At 47.4% G+C, this 18,798-nt stretch overlaps 1 protein-coding gene across 1 annotated transcript in view; it reads left to right on the top strand.

Annotated features, from left to right (window-relative positions):
* Positions 1-250: 250 nt before the first annotated feature.
* PID1 (phosphotyrosine interaction domain containing 1) overlaps positions 251-18,798 on the top strand; it is a 207,217-nt gene continuing 188,669 nt past the window's right edge. The window contains exon 1 of the mRNA XM_037139267.2: positions 251-577. Within this exon, the coding sequence (XP_036995162.1) occupies positions 548-577 (30 nt within the window). The 5' untranslated portion in view covers positions 251-547. The remainder of the gene's footprint in view (positions 578-18,798) is intronic.

Here is an 18,798-nt window from a genome sequence, read left to right on the forward strand (position 1 = left end):
ACCCCTCCCCAGGCCCTTGTCTCCCCAGCGAGTCTGTCCCCTCTCCCAGGCGCCACCCCACCTGGGGTTCTTGCCGGGAGCAGGGTCGCAAGGTCGCAGGCTGTGGCCTCCCCACGCTCTCCTCACGGGGATCTGGGGGCCGTCGCAGTGCGTCCCGCGACCCCCACGGCCCGGGGGTGCTAGTTGTCGGGCGGGCGCCGGCCCCGGGCATGCTCAGAGCGCGCAGGTCCGGAGGCGGCGGTGGGGGAGGAGGAGGGAGCGGTCGCCGCTGTGCGCTCGCGGGGCCCGGGCGGAGCTGCGCAGTCTTCTCGCAGCTGCGCCAGGACAGCCGGCGCGCGGCCGAGCCCACAAGTTGCCGGCAGCGGAGCGCGGCGCCGCCCCCTCCTGCTTGCAGCCCCCTGTGCCCACCCCGCGGTGTTAGCCCGCTGGAGGACGCACATCCCGCGGACACCGACCCCAGATGTAAAGCGGCACCGCAGCCCCTCGCCCCCAGGCGCATCCACTGAGTCTCGCCAGTGTCTCCTCTGCCAAACCCCGCGGCTGGAAGATGTGGCAGCCGGCCACGGAGCGCCTGCAGGTAAGGGGCACCGGGGGCCAGCCTGGAGGAGGAGGTGCCCGGGCCAGAGGAGCAGAGCTGGCGCCTTTGCCCACTTGCAGGGATTTGCCCAAAACAACCGTGTGAGATGCATGGATAGGCACATGATGCTGTTGGCTTAACCTAGCGCCAGGCACCCGGCGGGGCGAGGGGGTGATACACTGATGAAGGCATCGCTTCGGGCGTCACAACTTTCGGCTTGGGGGTGCTCCTGCGCGTGTTGGAATACACGGTTGGGCTTTCTGACCAGCAACGTCAGATTGCATTCCGCTGACACGATTTTACTGGTCTGGGGTTAGGGCTTTGGCATCCAGATATTTTTCTTCTTTTTGTCTCCAGGAAAGACCGAACAAATGATTTGTGAAAATATCCATTTGCCAATATAATTTGGAAATATCAGGCTCGGTTTGGCTTGGTTGTGGTATGAGACTTCTTTCCTTTTCCCCCCCTTTCGCAGGCTCCCTCCTGTCATCTCCCTGGAACCTAAGCTCCCCCAGATTTTTGAAAATCAAAAGTTAAGTTAAGCCAGGAATAATTAGGTCCTGGGTCATCCCATCAAAAGTTTTTCATAGTTGTCTACTGAAATAAAACCCTTTCATTTGGATTCTGAAACTGTGGAGTTGGGAAGGGGGTCAAAGTGAGAAAAAGCTGCGTTTTCAGAGGGGGCACCAGGGACCCTGGGGTCCCCTTGACTCGGGGTTTGATGACTTGGTTTTGCCCAGAGATATCCTCAAGAGGGAGGGCAGCTGCTCAGCCAGATACGATCCAGAGAGCCCCGCAGTGAACTTTTGGCAGGCTCAGAGTCACAGTGTTCCGTAGTAAAGTTTGAAGAAGTGTTTAAGTGGTAAAATAGAGCACAGTTGGAGGCCGAGTGTGTCTGCAGAGGCAGACGGTGAAGGCCAGGGGCCCTGACTGGCTTGGAAGGTTTCTCATTGAAAAGTCGAAGCTCCAGACTGGCCTGTCATCCGGAGGAGTCACCTGCTTAGATCCTCGGCAGGATCAGATGCCCCGCAGCCCCCGTCTGCACCTCTCTGGGCCTGATATAAGCAGGGAGTGGGTCCACGTGAACAGAATTGGAGCTATCAGGCCAGTCTCCCAGGGTGTCAGACTAAACAAGAAAGGGGACCCCGTAGCCTTGGAAATGGGGTGGTGGGTGAACAGACTCTAGCCCCCGCCTTGTCTTCGTAAGAGAATATCAGCATTGGGCTCGGAATGATTGATTGGTCAAAGGTGATGTCAGTGTATTTTGGCAGTGGCACCAGTTACCAAATGTGTGTATGAATTCCTCCTTCCGTTTGGAGTGTGCATTCTGTTCTAAAGGAGGGGGCGATGGAGGGCTGGGGGGTGCGGGGTTCCCCATCATCAAGTGAGGTGGGTAACTCTTGGAAGGCCTCAGAGAGCAGGAGCCACAGTTCCTTAAGGTGGTTCTTATGGCCTGGTGGTCAGTGCTTTGGCAGAGTTTGTGGATTGTGTCCCTTGAAGTTATTTCTACCAGCCTGTTTCCTTTAGGACTGCTGTGTGCTCCAGAGCCTGTGACCCTTGGCAGGCGAGAGCTCTGGCTTGCATTCTGCATGGCGATCGTTCCTCGCTAGAAATGTCCTCCTGGCTCTTCTGTGAAATGTACACATGTACAGTTGGCACGAGTCCGGCTCATTACACTCTGTGTTTGCAGTGCATGTATTTCATTTAGAGGTGTCGTGTCCAGAGAGCCCGGGTTTGGGCTTTCGAAAGCTTGAGTAAACATGGCTTATCGCTGACGAAGATCAAGTCACTGCTGGAAGGTCCTTGTCAATGTGGGGCTCAACCTCCTGCTCCTCAAGTTGGAATTAGTAAACAGCCCGGTGCTCTTTTAAAAGTCCATCTCAAGCCTCGTGATTGTCAGAGTGAGCCAAATGGAAAAGAAAACGGCTTCGTACTCATGGTTTCTCCCCAAAGAGCAGCTCCACACTGTTTAAAACACTCCTACTTTGTATGTTTTTACTTTTTGCTCTGGGGGAGGGAGATGTTGAGTGTGAGGTGGTGAGTGAGCTGCCTGTAATAATATTTTATTTACATTCCTTGTGGTTATCTTTGTCACGGTCTCTGACGTCTGGGATTTTTTTTCTTCCCCTTTTTGCCCTCAGGGCACCACCATTTATGAACGTTGGTTTCCGATTCCTCCGTGATTCCTCAGTGAATGGGCTGCGTTAGCTCATCCGGATTCTGTGGCTGTGGAAATCAGTTAGGTTCCCCGGGGAGGTAAATGACAAGGCCGTTATTTAGCGAAGCCCCGCCTTTCTCGCACTAATTTTTTGACCTTCTCAAGTACCCTCATTAATTTTTTAAATTAATTTTTAATGTAAACATTCCAATTTAGATGAGCTGGAGTGAAGAAAATGCTCCAAGGATGCTTTTCCCAGAGCTTCCTGTAAGGACTGAGTTGTCAATTTATTGCACAGACACCTTGAAACAGAAGAGGCACTGAAAGTGGAGAATGGCATCTTTTCCTAGTCGGTTTTATTAGTTCCTGTTTGATGAGGCCCATTCAAAGGGTCCGTAGCCCAGGGAGTGTGGCAGAACTTTGCTGAGGTCAGTTACCATCTAACTAATTAGAACTGAACAAATGGCATCTTTGACTGAGTGCGATTTTCATTATCAATACTCACTTTTTTGCCAAACAAAACGATGCTGATGTTTTCTGATCTGGGTGTTTTCTGTTTGACCCACATCTAGTCCTGGCGAAGCGACCCGTGGCCCCGAGCAGGCCCGAGCTGGGTAATTTCTCATCCAGTCACACAAACCGCGGCGAGTTCATCTGCTCCCTTGAATGTTAAAACTTCAGCTGCATCGCACTGGAGCCCTGGCCGGGAGCTTCTGCCATGAAAAACATAATGGGATCAAGAGGGACTCGAAGGTTTACATTACTACCCCGACTTTTAAAAACGAATGAATCTGAATTCTTCCCTTTCACCGTCTCCTCTGAGCCACAGACTTTTGTTATTGGATGAACCAGGGCGAGTTATACATTTTTAAAGAGAAATTTGAAGCAGGTTCTGCTCAGAGAAGCGAAGGGGGCTTTTCAGTGGAAAAAGGCGAGGTATGGGCATTTAAAAATAGAGATGAAATTACTTCTGGCCTCAATGTTTAAAATTTGCATGGATGTTCTGATTGTCTTGGTTATTGGGCTGAGTGGCTCCATTAGAAGTGACGGAATCACCGTGCCCGAATGGGGACTCACTTAGATGTAAAGAGCATGTGTTTCCCTGAGCACATGTCTTCTGTGAGCTATGAGATCCATTTTTCTTTAAGTCAAATGAGGAGGAGAGCCAGAGAAGGATGTATGAAGACTGTTAGAAACAAAGGCCAGCCCTTGCTCGGTGGCTTAGTTGTTCGGAGCGTTGTCCCACACACCAAAAAAGGTGGGGGAATCCATCCTCGGTCAGGGTGTGGATAGGCGGTACCTGATGGATGTTTCTCACACTGATGTTTCTCTCTCTCACTCTCCCTTCCTCTCACATTAAAATTGATAAAAACATAACCTGGGTGAGGATTCAAAAAAAGAAAAAGAAACAAGAAACAAAAGAGGCCCACGCATCCTTGTTTGTGGTGTGGGTATTACCAGCGTAGAGTGGAACGGGGTTGTCAGAAAGAATGGGGAATAAGTCCCACCATTTTCTGATTGCAGAGTCCGTGTCTAATCATCTTCTCGTGATGCGTTCCATAAAGGTTCCGATTTAATCATTTGCCTGTCTTCCCCGAAATGAAGGTTCTCCATGGTAGATCCAGAAAATACAAAGCTTTTATCCATCAAGCCAGATTTTGGCTTCTCAGCCTGGCCCATTTTTTCCTGCCTCTTCACTTTGCTTTCCCCTCTCATTTTGGCCAATGGCTGGACACGAGAGCCTCCAAAAGAGGGTGAAAAGAGGAAGTGCCATGAGAAAACCGGAGCCTGAAGCACTTTCTTTTGATTCCTTGTTAAACGTTTGTCTGATGAAAAGGGCCATGTTTTTAACGCAATAAAATTTGGAGATTTTAGGAGGGAAGAGTCCTCCTCCCCCAAGGATTATCCTGCCCTTGCCCTGCCCGGTCGCGTCTGATAGATCTCACCGTGCCTTGGACTGTGGGTTGTTTCAAATTTATTTCTCTACTATTATGTCACTTCTGCTTTTCCCCTGAGAAGCGAGACTGAAGAACCCTCCAGAATGTCAGCTGGAGATCATCAGACACGGCCCATTAGGCAGAGAGAACACCTTGGTGGACAGGACACATTTCTAGGCAGACCAACTTGACAAAAGGAACACGGAGCGGGGATGGTAACGACACGGCTGCTTCTGTGACACACCTGGGGGTGTGGCACTGTGCTAAGGAATTTCGGTTGAATTGTCCAGCACATTTGCCTCCCATAACCACTTTGGTTTCCATTTTATAGATGAGGAAGCCAAAGGCCAGAGCGTTGACATGATGTGGCCAAAGTCAGACAGCTAGAAGTGAACTGGCACTTGAACCCGAGCTCGCTTCTGAACCACTTCTCTTTGGCACAGAAGGATATATCCAAGCAGGATGCTCTACCCATGCTGCTGCTGTTGCTACTAATAAATAGAATTAGAATAATGGTGGTCTTGTTGGCTCTAAGAGGCCGCTTTTGTATTTCTTGTCGAAGCAGTGCAGTTGTCTGTGTTGACCCAGGGCTGCCTTCTTTTTGGTGGCCCAGGTCTCTGAGGGAAGTAAGCTGCTGTGTCATACTTAAGCTGAAATTCCCGAGTGCTGTTCAGGACAATCTCCAATGTCAGCGTGTAGCAGATATTCATACCAGAGATCTTGAGAGCTGGTGGTCAAGCCTTGTTTGGACCAAGAGTGGGGGGAAGGGAGGAAGGAGGTGAGAGCGTCCAGGGGCAATTGCTTGTACCGAGGCACGGGTTTCTCACTAAATCCATTGTAGAGTTGGTTGTTTTTCTTCATCCCTCATAGTTGAGTAAGCACAAAGCATTGGGTCTTATCGTTTGTAAAGAAAACTCACAGTTATCATTCATTTACTTCTCTCTGAGCTAAAATGCTGTCTTACATCATTGGGTCTGTCTCTGAGTTTGTCAGCAAAATCTCTAAGAAGTGACTTGCAAAATGCTAACCTTGGGGAAAATTCTCTGTCCCTTGTTGCATTGCCTAATGTTGACCCTACTGGGTTATCTTGGGGCGTTGGGCAACTTCTGTGTTTTCTTTGATGTTCCATGTTAGCTCTCTCCTCCCCCTTCCTTTGGCACTGACTCTCTTCAACCAAGTCGATTATTCGTCCTGTAAGGTGGATCCTGGAAGAGTCGGCCCTGGACAGCCCCCAGGCTGCTGGAGATCCGGCCCCCTTCCACAGTACTGTCTGACTCCAGACAGCGGCAGGCCAGGGACCCGTTAGTGGTCAGCAAAGAAAACTAGTCCAGAAACCCTCAATGACTGCACTGTGCTTCGTTCAGCCCCGACGGGCACACATCTAAACAGAGGCTTTGTTTAAGTAGAGCAAAAAGAAATAGTTGGGATGTTTGTCCACAGACCTCCTAAAGTCTAGTGGAATTAGCTACTATCATTTTATGTTAACTTAAAAAAAAAGTTTTCATTCCAATTTAGTGGCTAACCAGTGATAAAACATCAGTGTATTCACCTGGTCCAAACCCTCCGGCCACGAACCGGGAAGGGACAGCGTCAGGGGTCAGCCACAGACTCGCTCTGTGCCTTTGGTGTACGGCACTGCTGCCAAGGTCTCAGCGAGCTGTGCTCCCTCAGTTGGTGCAGGAGCCCCTTGGACCACTCATCCTCCTGAGGTCTCTTTCTCACGTCTGAGGGTTCATGGGCTCCTCCCTCTTCTCTCACTCCTGATGATGAAGGTCTTACTTTGATAAGAGAGGTTTCAGTTGTGAGAGAAACACCATCTCCTGCTTCTTGAGTGAAGCCTATATATTAGTTGGGTCTTTGATTACTTGAGGCATTTAGAGTCACATGGCTACAAGGGACCAAGATTCAGATTCAAACCCTGGTCTCACTCATACTTCTGGGTTGACTTAAGTCCCTCCGAAAAGATATGTCGAAGTGTTAACCCAGTACCTGTGAAAGGAGCCGTATTTGGAAATAGGGTCTCTGCAGATGTAATAGAGTTAAGATGAAGTCATACTGAATTAGGGTGAGGCCTAAATCAGTGACTGGTGTCCTTGTTAGGAGAGATTTGAGGACACAGAGGGGACACAGGGTGGAAGGGCATTTGAAGATGGAGTCAGAGCACGGAGTTATGCTACCACAAGCCAGGGACCACCCAGGGTTGCCGGCAGCCAGACAAGAAGCCAGACAAGTCAAGAATGTGTCTTTCCCCAGAGCCTTTGGAGGGAGCGCGGTCCTACCAACACCTTGATTTTGGACTTCCAGCCTTTAGAGCTGTGAAGGGATACATTTCTGCTGTTGAAAGCCACTCAGTCTGTGGCAGTTTGTTAGAGCAGCCCTGGGAGACTGATGTGTAGCAGAAACCATACTGCCTTTGACTGTTCGCTGTGTTTCTAGAGGGCTAGGTATGCCCGATGTTTTATCCTGGGATGAAATGAACGTGTGTGTAGAGTGTGCTCTTTTTAATACTGAGTATGAATTTATTTATAGTGGGTTTAAAAAAAATGAAAGCAGATATCAGAGAACCACTGAAATATCCCTTTTCTCACCCTGATCTAGCTCCGGTCAATATCCTAGGAAAAGGCAGCAAACCAAGGGCCTCTGGAAAATGCAGTAGATACCTGCTTTAAGAAATAGTTAACTTTGGTCATTAAAATTATGGCTGGTACCCAGGTAGTTCAGTTGGATAGAGCATCATCCCGATGTGCCAAAGTTGGGGGTTCGACCCCCTGTCAGGGCACATGCAAGAGTCAACCAATGGAGGCATAAATGGGTGGAACAGTGAGTGGATGCCTCTCCTTCTCTCTGCCTGCTTTTCTTCGTCTTCTTTATTACTTCCCTCCCTCCCTCGCTTGCTCTCTTCCTCTATTGCTCTCAAATCAATAAATAAAAAATTTTAAAAATGTGGCTGGGATGTGAAAAATAGTCCCGTAAGGTGGATCTCTGCCGCACTTTTCCAGACAGGCAGAGGCCAAGGCAGGGCTGGAGTTTGATCTCAAAACAGCCCAGTCTGTGCAGCATCACCAGGTGGCGGGTTCTGGGGTTGGCTCTTCCCAGCCAGGAAAATGTGTAGGTTGACCTTGGAGTCCATTTCCAATCGGCCTCTAGGTCAGCCTCAGAGTGTGTCTGGTTGTTGATTAGTTGTGTCTGGTGGAGTATTCTGTTTTGTTTTCATTTCCACTTAGTAACGGTATAAATTGTTTCAATGAAGAATGCGTTCCTATTCTGGGACTCACTTGTAAGGCAAAAAATAAACGTCAGGAGGAGTTGGAACACTTGTTTACCTGGAGAAACTGGTGCTTTTTGTGCAGCAGCTGTGGAGGTGCGGGCATTCCTGGTCCCGATGAGAGTGAGGAGCCTGGCTCACTGCAGAGTGGCTTCTCCGGGGTTGTGTTTCTCAGGGCGAAGGTGCTCATGTGTCCAGATGCTGTCTTACTCCTCACTCCCCTCCCCGGTAGGGAGTGAATACCAACATGTATGTGTGTGTGGTGGGGGGATAGGGGCCGAGGGGACAGCTGCCGGGAGAGAGGGCTCCCTAATTGTCATCCTTCCTCAAGGATAGAGCCATCCTAATCCTTTCATGACCAGTCTTTCCTCCCAGTGTCTCTGTAATTGTGGGGCTGAGGATCAGCACACAGGTTCCCAAGCCCCTTCTGCCCACCACAAGCTTTGATGCCCTGACTGCAGGACTGGCCGGCTCATCCTCAGGTGCGTGTGACATCCTGGGGGAGGGGCCACCTGTTCGATGGGGGTCGTGGAAACCCCTGCTTACTCTCTCAGCCTCCTGCGGATGTTCCCTAGGAGTGAGCTGGGCTGTGGGACTGTGGTACTGACACGGAGCTGTTTTCCTTTTGACTCAGCTTCTGGTGGCTTAGCCCATTAGTATCCCAGGGTTGCTCTAAGACAGTGCCACACGCTGGGTGGCTGAAGCGACAGACATTAACTGTCTCTCAGTTCTGAAGACTGGCTGTGTGAAGTCAGGGTGTAAGGCAGGCTGGCTCCTTCTGAGGCCTGGGAGGGAGGCGCCTTCCCACGCCGCTGCGCAGCCCCTGGCGGTCTGCTGGCCACCTGTGGCGTTCCTTGGCTTGTGGCAGTGTCGCTCCAGGTTGTGCATGGCATTCTCCCCGTGTGTCCGAATCTCCCCTTTTTAAAATAAAGACACAAGTCCTGTCGATGGGGATCCACCCTCCTCCGGTAAGATCTCGTTGTAATTTAACTAATTACATCTGCAACACCCTGTTTCCAAATAAGGTCACATTCTGGGGGTTAAGCCTTCTACAATACGTATGAATTTTTGAGGGACAATATTCAACCCATAACACTTAGTGTGGAATTGTCTTTTGAGTTCCCTCCATTCACCAGTATATTTCTCCCCCACCAAAAACCCCAACCATCCCTTCCTCAAAAAAGCAATGGGATGTTTTCCATGTAGTAGCACTGATGAGACATGCACGGAGTGACACCTCTGTTACACGTCACGAGGCCATGATACGATTTTCCACTTGATTAAAAAAATACAAACCAATATCTGCTTAGAGTGACAAGGTAACAAATCAGACAGTTTGGAAGTGTATGAAGAGGTTAATAATACTGTCTACTTACTCCCTTATTCTCAGTTCTACCTGTGAAGGAATCTGATGTGATCTGTCTGGTAGCTATTTTCCCAAAACTTCCCCCAGCTTTTTGCAAACTTACACGAGTATGTAGCCACATGTTTAGGCTTTCTCACATATCTCAAGAAATATATACACATATATATAATATATACCTACACACATGTATAATATAGATATAAAATCACTCTGCAGTTTTTTCTTTGCTTAATCCATGAAAATGTTTCAAGGGCTTCTCTTCTGCTCTGTGTGTGTAGCCGCAGCTCATTACTTTTAGTACCTGCATAGAGTTTTGTGGTGGTGGTGGACTGGAGTTCATTTGGTCCTCCCTCATTTGGGGATATTTCCGTTGCGTCCATGTTACTGTCTCAAGGACCCAAGCCTTGCCCTTGTGCTGGTGTTCCTGTAGACGGAATGGCTAAGACTGGAGTGCTTGAATCCAAGCATCTGCACATTTTAAATTTCAGCAGCTGTCAGCGCGGACCTTTTATGTGAGTTCTGCCTTTTGATCCAGTGTATGTGATTTTTGACAAAGGTGCAAAAAAGATAGTTCGCTGGAGAAAGGATAGTCATTTTTTTCTCCAACAAAATGATGCTAGAATAATTGATTTTCCCCTTGCAAAACAACAAAAACAACATCACTGACAATAAACCTGAAACTTTAATCCATAGCTCACCTGGACTGTAGACAAAAATTCACTCACAAGGCATCACAGACATACATGTGACACGCAAAACCATAAAACTTCTAGACAGAAACAGCAGGGACTCCCTGTGACTTTGTGTACATCTGTGTAACCAACCAAGATAATGAACAGATCTATCACACCCAGAAGTTTCTTTAGTTTGGCTAAAGATTCCTTAGAACAGTAACAAAAAACATTCAATAAAAAGAGAACTTGGATAAACTAGATTTCATCAAAACTAAGAAGTTCTCTTTAAAAAGTGTATATAGGAGTATGAAAGTATAAAACAAAGACTGGGAGAAAATACTTGCAAGTCACATACCTATAATAAAGGACATATACCAGGCCCTATGAAGAACTGTTAAAACTCAGTCATAAGATAACCTGATTACTTTTTAAAGTGAGCCAGTGATTTGAACAAAGAAATTACATGTATAGGAAGTAAACACATGAGAAGGTATTCAACATCCTTCGTAGGAAAATGCAAATGAAAACTACACTGAGATATTGCTACACAACTATAGAATAGCTAAATGAGAAAGGCTTCGACTGTACCCTGTGTGGGTGAGACTGTGGAGGAAGCAGAGCTCTCATACTCTTCTGGTGTAAAATGATTGGGATGTAAAATGATTGACAGCAGACTAGTAGTGGCCTGGGTCTGGATGGGAAGAAGGGATTTGAACAGCAGGTGTCCCCTGAGCATCTCTGGGCCACCAGGAGGTGTGGTCACCCCCATGTTTGGCAGGTAAGATGCTCAACTTCTTTCACTGACTGCATTTGCTTTGGAGGAGAGGAGAGAAATGAAATAGGTTGAGTTGCAGGAAAGCAGATGGGCTAGAAAGCTAGGAAGAGGGGACGTCCCACTGGGGAGTCGGAGGGGTGAAGGACGCACAGACAAAATATGAGGAAGGGACGGCAGGGTGGAGGGGGTCACACGGGGACTCGGCCCTCTTCGCACGTGTGCAGGCCCTGCAAAAGTTAGCCGTCCCTCACAAGTTCGCAGCTGCTGCCGGCTGTTGATGCATCGTCCCTGCCGGTAAAGGCGTCAGTGCCCACGTCTGCTCCCCGTCCCGAGCGCTTCCGTGGACTCTCTGGTTCTCTTGGAAGGATAATGTTTTCTAGTCGAAGAGCCTGGATGCTCTGAGGAGGGTAATAGAGTATTTCCAAAGCCACGGGGGTGGGCAGCCCAGGGCAAAGGGGAGGTGATGAGGCCACTTCTGGAGGCTACGAGCCAGACCACCTGTGGCACACTCAGGTTGCCACGCAGTGGAAAGAGCGTGGAGTTTAGACTCGGGCCCCCATGGATGTAAATCTTGGCCATTCCCTTATTTTGGGGTTACCTTAGCTCGCCGATTTGTATTTTCTCAACTTTAAAGTGGGGATAACACCATTGAGCTCCTGACTATTACTTGAGGTGAGGAATGCAAAGTGCTGTCATGTATCTGACGATCTGTGGGAAGCAGGAAATGCTGGCGTCTCCCCCTACTTCAGGTCCAAGGGTAAAGGAGGTGAAATACAGCACAGTATTTTAGAACCAGGCTGGTGAGAGAGGTTTGGCGTTTCCCAAAGTGTGTTCCACGGGGCACCCATTCAGCGAGCTGCTCACCTGAGTCTTGCCACGAAGGGTTCAGTCTGCACATGATTTTGGGAAGTGCCCGGTGGAACAGAGCGAGTCTGGTTGACAGCAGGATTTGTCATAGCTGTTAGGATGCCATGCCCATGAGCTTCCACGCGGGGGACAGGATGACCCCGGTCCCTTGTGAAGGAGCTTCCGCCCAGGCCGGGGCACTTCAGTGCAGAATCTGAACTCCTTCAAGTTGACGAACTGCGCCTGAGGTTTGGCTCTAGCCTAGAAAAATGTTTTCTTTGGCCTCCTTCAGTGTATATAAAAACTTTACAAATTAGTCTCCAGGATTGAAAAATCAGAGGAATTTATAAGACAATCTGGGCTTGCTGATTTTCTCCGAAAATGGGAGGGTCTAAGCAGTGTGGGCCTGATTCTCACGTAGTGACCACTGACCAGCTGCTGTCCGGCTCGTCCCAGGCCTTACAGAGCACATCTCACTGATTCACCATTTGCTTCGGGCGCTTGAGTCTGGGACCCAAGTCTAGGTCAGGCCTTTCTCTTGGCTGGTGGGAGAACTGAATCCCAAGTTCACGTAGTGTTGAAATCAGGATCAGAATCTTGGCCTCCTGACTCTTAAAGGCCAAGGTGGTAAATAATTGTGTGACTAAGTTTATTTGTTCAGCACCATGCATTGCTCTCCAGACACAACTCCGGAATTCACCTTTAGTGCCTGCAGCCCAATTTCTCTCCCCTTTTTGGGAGGAGCTGTGGGTTGGAGTTCGTGTGGCTGGAGTGGGGAGACACCACCATCTCTTCTGTCCTGGGAGGACATGCCCCGGGGATGGGCAGTGCTGCTCCTCATCCCTGTTTTCTGATCTTGAGCATCTGGGAGGGCTTCCAGGCAGAGGTGGGAGGCTTCACCAACTTGTCACTAAATGCCAATCTCTTTCCTTCATATCCCACGCCAGGCAACTACAATTTCTCATTGTTAGAGTATTGGCTCATTTCGGGCGTTGTTACTGCCAAACGTTGGAACAGACTGCTTCCAGAAAGGGGGGGATGTTTGGAGGGTGGAGAGTAGGTTTTAATCCTCCCTGATTATCAGCCTGCGAAGAACCATTCAAATGCTATTTCAGGAAACCAGAACTGAAAGCCATTTGTAATGGTGGCAGCCCTTTTATATTTAAGAATTCCCATTTCCACCCCAAAACACTCAAAAGCACTTTGTTGATGTTTCCCCACCATCCTGGGAGGTGATCTGCAGCTGCTGTTGCTTACCTTCCCGGGGATGCCAACATCCTCCTTGACTCTGCCCATGCCCTGCAGAGTTACAGGGTTCTGATTTCAGCGTTAGGCTTACAAGGAAGTTAACCAGAAAACAGCTCGAGCTATCAAACCACGGGGCCTCCCACCCTCTACCAGTCTGCCTGGTCCCCGAAGCTCTGGGCTGCGTGCTTCTTGCCTCCCCAGCTTGTCCACTGAGCTTCGCTGCCTAAATTATAGGTTTGACAAAGTTGCCTACTGCTCTTCCATTGGACCCCCTTCCAGTAAAAGTTTATGAACTTTATTGATAACTATTTTAAGAATTTTTGCACCCCATATTTGGACTCAGAGTTAGGTCTGTCTATTCTTCTATCTAATCTAATATCGTCTAATCTTTTTTTCCTCCATAGCACCTTTTAAGACTAGAAATTCATCTGAACTAGTTTCTGCTGCCCAAGTTTCGCTCTATAGCAGCAAAAAAAAGGGAGACACGATGCTCAATGCCAAGGTCCTGGCCAGTCTGTAAGTTCAGAAAATGCAGTTGTATATTAGATGCTTATATAGTTCTGAAAAGGTTGGTTTTTGGTTAGTAACAAAAAAATTCAAGTGCTTTCGAAGTTTTAAAAAATAAAATATAGAATCATTGAAGCATTAAAATAAGGCTGAAACAAAACCTTCAAGTACCGGTCGTATCAGGAAGGGGGGAGGGATTTCGTTGTGACCGAAAACCTACACTGAGGATAGCTGCCATAACTGAGCTCGAAGCTTTTAGCTCTGAGCTTCCTAGTGGCCTAAGTAAGAAAAGAAACATGATGAGTTACTTAGTTCTCATTATCTACTAGAAGAATGTATACCAGCTCATCTGGAGCCCCAAACTTTTCCCTAATTTGAAGACCCTGGAAGTTATCACGTGGTTCTTTACGCGGAACATCATAACACGGAACATTGGGCAATAGCATTAGTTGTAATTTTTGCCAAGGTTGTCCCTAGAAATTGAAAAAATAAACTAGTCAGTCGGAATGCTAAGAGTGTTTATGTAGAGTAGAAGTGGATATAGGAGTGGAACTGGACGTCTCCATTTTGGATGTTTTCTGCCCAGCTTCATTTCTCCTCTTCTGGTAACAGCACCCTGATACCACTTTTGGGGATTCTTCTCCCCCCACTCCAGTTGGGGGAGACTCCATTTTAAGGGGGACTGTCAGCCAATGGTTCCCCTTTAGCTAAGAGTTGGTATGTGCCCCACATGTCTGGATCACCCAGGCAACTTTTCTCAGGAGTTGGAACCCGGAGCAGGGTGACAGAAAGGTTGAAAGTAGCCCAAACTGGCCATTCTGAGCACCGTGGTCCGAGGGAGCTCTGTTGTCCTGCTGCTGCTTGATCCTGCCCTTCCTGAGGGTGGTCCTCGTGCCCTCCTTTCCATCCAGCCTCACTGCCATTGTTTACTTATATTTTCTGCTCCAGTGGGCTGGCCTTGGTGGCCATTGCTTGCAACCACAAACTCTGATCGCTCTGCAGGTGGAGTTTTTCATGAACCATTGCTATGCAGTCTTCAGATTCAGATCCACAAAGTGTGATGTGTGTGGAGCAAAGCACGTGTGTGGAGAAAAGTGGGGGAGTCGCGCTTGTAGTACCTGTAAGAGACCAGCTAGAAACCCAGGGTCGCACACAACTCTCCTGATGCGTCTACTTTGCTTGTAAATAGTGTGCATGCGTAACTGGGGGGATGAAGACAGGCTGCAAACATTTCTTTCCTTGGCCTTTTTAGTGCACCTATCCTTCCTTTAGTGAGAGCCACTGAACAGAAGTAATCCTGGCTATCCTATAGTCCTGGCCCGTAGCTCCCATGTTCTGGCCCATCGTTGGAGAAAGATTTTTGTCTTCGTTGTTTATAAGGGTGTAGCCCTCCTTTGGCATCTGCTATAAATCTTAAGGTTTTTATAACTTGGATGTCACTCTCACCTTCCTGCCAAGTATCTGTGCTGAAAAAGCAGAGTGTCATTTTAAGTAATGATGCTTTCACTGCATCCAAAATAAATAAAGTAATTTCGGTACACATTATAAAATGAATCCTTCTTGTCTCTGAGTCTGGGGTAGAAGTGGTTTCAGGGACACAAACAGCTGTTTTGGCCAAAATATCCAAAAAGACAGTCTCGGGCTGTCTGAGCCTTAGATCTTGAGAAGGATTTATAGTTGTGGGTTAAAAATGTGAATGGCTCCATAAGTTCACTCTGGGACAGTGTGGGTTCTTTAGCCCAGAAAGTCAAATACCTCCAACTTTGGCAGTCCTGACCTTCTTCTGGGTAGAGAACGTCGTTCCTCAGTTAGTCTTCAAGACCTGCTTTGCCACTTTGATTTAATGCAAGGCGGACATCTTCAAAACACAGCTCTCTGGATCCAGGACAGGTCATCTGGCATTGGTTAGCTTGGGCACCCCCCACCCGCTCCCCACCCACCCCCCTGCCCGCTCGCCTTTTCTCTAGGGGCTCGAAGCTTTGTGGAAAATGAATGGCTCTGCAAAGGTGCAACATTTGGGAGAGTGTTGTACAACCTAAGAAAATTCAAATTCGCATTCCCCCTGTGGGAATCCTCTTGGGGAAATTGAAATACTTCATTGCAATATTTCATGCAAATGTTGAAATATTACATTGAAATATTCCCACTTAGAGTGCAGCCGGGATCTGTTTTACGTTGTTGACAGACTGTCTGCGTGACACAGTTCAAGGCTCTTCTGGAAGTGAGGCGGTTTTGAGGGTGAAGAATCAAGTCTAGACACCTCCTGGTTGGTGCTTCTGTCTCTCCGCTGTGTTCACGGTGAATAGCACAGACTCAGTGCTGATCTTTTTACTCCTTGGCCCAGAGAACTGGCGTTTTTCTTTGCAAGGTAATTTGATGCCCTTGTTGAACAGGGGCTGACCCGTGGGAGACATGTGTTAGCAGGATACCCAGGAGAAGGGCCAGCGGTCAAGGACGACTTGAAGGGGGTCTTTTGGACATAAAACTTAATTTGCAAGCATCTCAACTCTACATGTAGGGTAGGCTTACTCTGTGATTTGGGGCAACATCTGTGGGGTTTTTTTTGTTTTTTTTTTACCCTCTTTCGTCCACACAATTGATGAGTGACGTTCTTTCCATTCCTGAATTTCTTTGAACTCTCTTGCTAACTGCTGAGCCTATAGACATTTTTTAAATGGCTTTTCCAAGAGGCCATCACCACCTCTCCGCTCCCAACTTCCTGTCAGCAGCTGTGGGCTCTTGGTGGGCAGGAAGTCCCAGCTGAATTGGACAAAAACAAATTTGCCTGTTGCTTTAAAGCCATTGCATTTTGGATCTATTAAAAAAAATTCTCTCTTCTTTTTGCTTATGATTAAGAGAGCATTTATCTTTGCATTAGATGGTCATCAAAACTCATTTCTTGGGTTGTGGATGAGAGTACAAATGGATTCATTTCGATTGTAGGGCTGGAAATCTTTATGTTGTTGATTTCTTGTAATGTGCACTTGAAAAAGTCTATCTTAGAACATACCAGATGCTTGTTTTTGGTATCTGAAGGGTCTGATGCTGTTTATCTATTTTTATTTCAATCACTGGCCCCTCTAAGTGGGACAGGTAACTTTGCTTTAAAGCTGTTAATGCCTACTGGTAAATAAATCACGTGTCATAGAGCAAATTCTCTCTCATCTCTTGCATTCCTGTGGGCATCTCAGACTCAGGGGAATGTTTATGTAGCATAACAATTTTGTAAGTGTTAACACGTTTTTTTTTTTAAGCTTCACATTGTAAATAGAAGCCAAAACCTGCCTCAGAAAGGTAAAACTACACTGAAGTTGGCCAGAGTGGAAGGCAGACTCATAGTTCTGCCACGGCTCTCATCGTTGGGTTCTGGGGGTGTGCTGACTGTGGAATAGACCCAACTAACATGCTCCTGTTAGGGATTAATAATTCTTAACCTGTGGACCCGGGAGTTAGGAGGGCCATGGGATTATTTCAAGACATCTGTCAATCCTACATGCATTACATACATGTACATGTCCTATACACCAAAAACGTATACTTTGCAAATTTGTCAACCACATTTCAAATCCTATGTGTTTTATTAAAAGAAATATTTATTTAAATTCATTATTGATTCATAGTGTTTTTGGACTTCATGCATATTTTCAATTAGTGTAAAATTGCTATATGAGGGTCATCATCCTTTTGTGTATAAAAGGGACCATGGTGTTTGAATGAGCTGGGCACTGCGGGTTTGATTAGTGCTGAGTGCAGGGCAGTAAAACCACACTGAATTTGGCTGAGATTTGTCTCAGAGCTCCTTCCCATGTCCCTTTCTCCCAGGCTTTACTTTCAACAAATGTTTATTGATCTTTTATTTTGGGGGTGAGGAGCCAAACTAAATTATAAGGTGGGTCTGCAGAGGTGGTTATAGGAATTGCACATGCTGGAGAAGGTTTCGGTGAGTGAAATATAAAGTTGGTTGTTATTATGCCGGGGAGGGCGGTTGGAGCTTCCACCCTCAGATGCTGTGAATGGGGAAGGATGAGGGCCTTTTTGTGAGGAACTTGAAAGCTTTCCCTCGAGTCCTATCCAGGCAGGATTCTAACAACTCAGGGACGAGGACTGTGCCCCATGGGCACATGTTACTTGGGAGGATGCACACTTTATTTAACTGGGCACGTTGTTGCTCTCGGCTGAGTCAGACTTCTGTTAGTAAGGACCAGGGGAAAGGCGGCAGGTATTCCATCATCATCTGCACCACAGGTGCTAACCGGAAAGTAACGGCAGATGCACACAGTAGGGCATCCCTGGACTCGGCGAGTTTCTTTGTTTGTCTCAGGACCTTGGCAAGTCTCCCCATGGTTGGGTGCAATTACGTTGAGACCGACACGGTCCTGGACATGAGCAGCCAGCTGTTGCTGGTCTGCTGTGGTCACATGGTTTTCCAGCCCATCTTTCAATGCATGCGTTTTGTCCAAGGGCGTATATTGAGAATTGCCAAGAGTACTGAAAGGGAGACACTGTGGTTAAAATAGAAATGGCCTCTTGAGTGTTCAGGAGTTTAGAATTTTTATGTTTATTTGGACAGATGCTATTTGGCTAATTTCTTATTGGGGAAAATATTATTTAGTTTACATCTCTTGTTTTTTCCCCTCTCCTTTCTGCAGTCTTTTGCACATCAGATGTAGGATGATTGCATGGAATAAAGCCAGTGAATTAAAATGTTGGTGATTAGGCAGAAACTTTGCTCTCCTCCCTTCTGTGGTCAGTGTTGGTGAAGAAGTGTCCTTATCAGATGCTAGGGAGTTGCTTGGACTCTTGGGTTCAAACTCATAACTATACTCATCATCTTTCTTTTCATGCCCCCTGGGCCATTGTCCACACTTTTGCGTTTTGATGTTCGATGCCTTTACCGTGTTGTTTCCTTAGTTAAAATGTTCTTCATTACCCACGTACTCTGGTCAGGGGACCATAATCCTGCTGCAGCAGATGAAACCGTCCCTTTTCTGCCTTGCCTGATGTCCAATTGCCATCAATTACCCCAATTTTTTATGGGTGTCCACACTTTGTTCTTACGTTGCAATTATACCACTTAGCTCATTCTAGTTGTTCTGATTATTAGAATTATTTGTGGACTTCCATCTCCTAAGGCTCTAGAGGAAAGAGGCTGGGTCTTTATTTCCCATTGCGTGTCTCATTGCACTTGGCACGATACTTGGAGCATAAACCTGGGAACACAATACAAGCCCATTAAGTATATTTATTTAGATGGCGCTCCAGTAAACTAATGATATTTTATAATTATTTGCCATCTCTCTTAATTTCTGTGGGAGGGAAAGCAAGAGGTAGTGTGGCATGCATACCTTTGTAAATCAGTAAGGATGCTAAGAGTAAAGGCTGATTTTTGTATTGAGAGAGAGGGGGGCAAAGAGAGAGAGAAAGCAAGAGAGAGTCAGAGCCACT

The sequence above is a fragment of the Artibeus jamaicensis genome, unplaced genomic scaffold, assembly GCF_021234435.1.
Source record: "Artibeus jamaicensis isolate MK-2021 breed Jamaican fruit bat unplaced genomic scaffold, CSHL_Jam_final contig_1015, whole genome shotgun sequence".
Lineage (NCBI taxonomy): Eukaryota > Metazoa > Chordata > Mammalia > Chiroptera > Phyllostomidae > Artibeus > Artibeus jamaicensis.